The 3,088-nt window shown below is 31.6% G+C and overlaps 1 protein-coding gene across 1 annotated transcript; it reads right to left on the bottom strand.

The window, feature by feature from the left end:
- Positions 282–884, bottom strand: LOC107614940 (protein FAR1-RELATED SEQUENCE 2-like). The gene has a single exon (XM_016317065.1). The coding sequence runs from the start codon at positions 882–884 to the stop codon at positions 282–284; it is 603 nt and encodes a 200-aa protein (XP_016172551.1).

Here is a 3,088-nt window from a genome sequence, read left to right as displayed (position 1 = left end):
AGTATAAATTCACTAAACATATGTAAAATCAAAAATTAAAACTATTACAAAGGAAAAAAAAATGCAAGGGTTCTATTACAACATGTAACAAATTTATTCCAAAAAGAAATAAAACTATTATTCTTCTAAATGGTGGTTTTGTTGTATTGAGTTCAACAAAGATACAAAGCCATATGGTTGATTAGAGGTAATAAAGCATTTTAGCAATAATAATAAAATTAATCAAACACTAAACTTACCTGTGATCTTTCTTTCACATTTTTTGTATGCTTTTTCCTACCTTATTTAAAAAATTTTTCTATAGTAGATTGAAGCCTTTTCTTACGCCTACGAGCTTTTTGTGATATTTGTTGAGGGTTGTGAATCTCTAAATCATTTACATTTTTATCTACCTCATTCGAATTTTGATGATCTACATTATCCATTGAAGAGGCATTTGGTTCCACCAACATAACCCAAACTGAGTCTAGTATACGATGTACGATTTCGGTGAGCTCTTCGAATACAGCGGCTACTTTAGCAATATTGTAAAATTTCTTGCACATCTCATCATAATGTTTCTTTACGGGCTCTAAACGACTTGGATCATGGCTACACTTAATGCTACTATGCTTGCGCTTTAAAGTTTTCTTCCACCGATAAAAAATGTACTTATTTAGCAATTTCTTCACTCTTTCAAGACCAAAGACTGAAATGGTATGGAGGTATAAGATTCCCTTTGACACAAAAAGATGACATTGGCAGGAAACTTCTGAAATTGAAGAATCAAACAACACCTCATACATAAAATCAAATATCTTATCACCATTCTCAATCTCTTCTATAACATTGTAAGTAACAATATATCCCTTCTCATACTCTTTTGTTGAAAAGCAATTAGCCATTACTCTAAACTCCTTTTGAAACTCACTAAATATTCCATGTGTATAATCCTTTTGAAATTGTTTCTCAATAGCAGAGGCAGTAGCACAAAGGATAATGTTATGAAGTGGACAATATCTAATAATTAATTTATATTTTTTTTAGCTTTATTTGCAAGACAATTATCATATTATGTTACAAATAGTTGCAAGTTGATCTTTGAGGTTAGGTAGCCCTTCATAAATGCATTCATGTTTTCACTCTTTTGAGTGCTACTCATACCTGCCCAAAAACTGTTGCTAAGAAAAATAAGGATTCACTTGTCACGTTATTCGTACAAACCTGAAACCATAAAATGGGCATAATCAAACTTGTAAGGCATATTGATTAATAAATGATAAATAATCAAACAGTAGATACAGGATAATCAAACTCATAAAATACCTGCTAACCAATTATTATCATACAAATTGAATCTATTAATAAAATCAGTCTAAGAGCTCTCAAATGCTTCCTTAGACCTAGACTCTGACACAATATGTCTCATATCAACACTAATCTCATTAGATTGCTTGTATGCTCCTAATTTTTCTGAAATTTTTTTCAAGATATACCAAATACACCATCGATATTGTGTCATTGATAATGATTTTTCAATGGCATTTCGCACAGCTTTGTATTGATCCATCAATATGCCAATAGGCGGCTTGCCATCCATGCATCGTATTCAACAATCAAATAACCAAACAAAGAAACTCACTTCTTCGCATGAAAGAAGAGCGCAACCAAGTAGCAATGATTGGTGATAGTGGTTAACCCCAACAAATAAGGCAAAAGGCATATTATACCTATAATAAAAACAAGAGTACATAATCAAACTCAGTATATCATGCACAACAGCAGCAAGTTCATTCTATTCTACCTATCCTTATACATCAAACACATGCAAAAACCAGAGTACATATAATTAGTTTGAAATATATAATTGTGGTGTCGTACCCATTTGTTAGGTACATTGTATCAAAGCTTACAACGTCGCCAAAGTGCTCTTAAGCAGCATGCCTTCTAGCATCAGCGCAAAAAGCATGCTCTATGCGATGTTGCTCGTCGAATTTAACTTTGTAAAAGAAGTTGTGGTTTTGTTGATGCATCCTATGAAAATATTGCATTAATAATTGCGCATCCCCTCGTCTTGCATGACTCTGAAACTTTTTGTTACATGATTCTGAATATCTTTTTTAGTAAAAGTCAATTTGTTATAGCCACCAGTAGTAGTTGCTAAACTCTAATAAGTATTTCTCATTGTAACACCAGCTTCATCATTGATCTCAGCTATCTGTTTGGCATGCAAGCTTTGTTCTCTGTTCTTTCTCAGAGTGTTTGCCATGCTAGGACTAATAGTATGGTTGTGCTGGATATTTACAAAGCTTAACACATATTCCAACTTCTTATCCCTTTTCACAATAATTATAGTTTTATAATTTTTCCCGGAAGTTACATTTGTCTTCTTTAGTGGATCAATTTTTTATCTTCGATAACCAGTTCTAGAACATACCAAGATTTGGTATGTAATCTGTCTATTTTGATCCCACTTAGTAGTTCTTATATTTCATGAATGAAAAACTAACTCTCTCTGCATAATTAATTGGTATAAAAAGCTTCATAATCTTTCATAGAGGGGAATGTCATTCCTATGTTTGGAACAACCTAAAACATAGATAATAAAAAATTTAAAATCAAATCAGGAATTAAAAATGGATAATAAAAAATTAAAATCAAATTAGAGCCATATGCATATGTAAAATTTTCTCAACGACTTACATGTATAATCAAACTCAGTAGTCAAATATAGCACTGAACCTAAGTATAATCAAACTCAATAAACATGATAATCAAACTCATTAGTTAAATATAGCACTAAACCCCCATACATTCATGGAATCAGCATCATCATCTGATCTAAGCAAATGCAAAAATTTTAAACGTGCAAACTAACAATTTGACTCCAATCCAGGGACTAAACAATTTTCTCATTACACAAATTTATAACATAAATTTTTCATGATATAATTGAGAAGCATTTCTTTTTGGAACCAAATAAAAGGACCTAAATGACATAATAAAGCCACAAATCAAAAGCATTTGCATAATTAGATACACAGATAATCAAAACTCAACACACAGAATACATGGATCAGCTGGAGTAACTAGACTCTCCATCAGAAAC

Source organism: Arachis ipaensis, chromosome B09, assembly GCF_000816755.2.
Source record: "Arachis ipaensis cultivar K30076 chromosome B09, Araip1.1, whole genome shotgun sequence".
In the NCBI taxonomy this organism is placed as follows: Eukaryota; Viridiplantae; Streptophyta; class Magnoliopsida; order Fabales; family Fabaceae; genus Arachis; species Arachis ipaensis.
Note: the sequence above shows the minus strand (reverse complement) of the source record. Positions and strands in the feature narration are given on the sequence as shown.

Bases quoted from the DNA above. Each gene is read 5' to 3' on its own strand.
- LOC107614940 (XM_016317065.1), bottom strand. From the start codon at position 884: ATGGCTAATTGCTTTTCAACAAAAGAGTATGAGAAGGGATATATTGTT.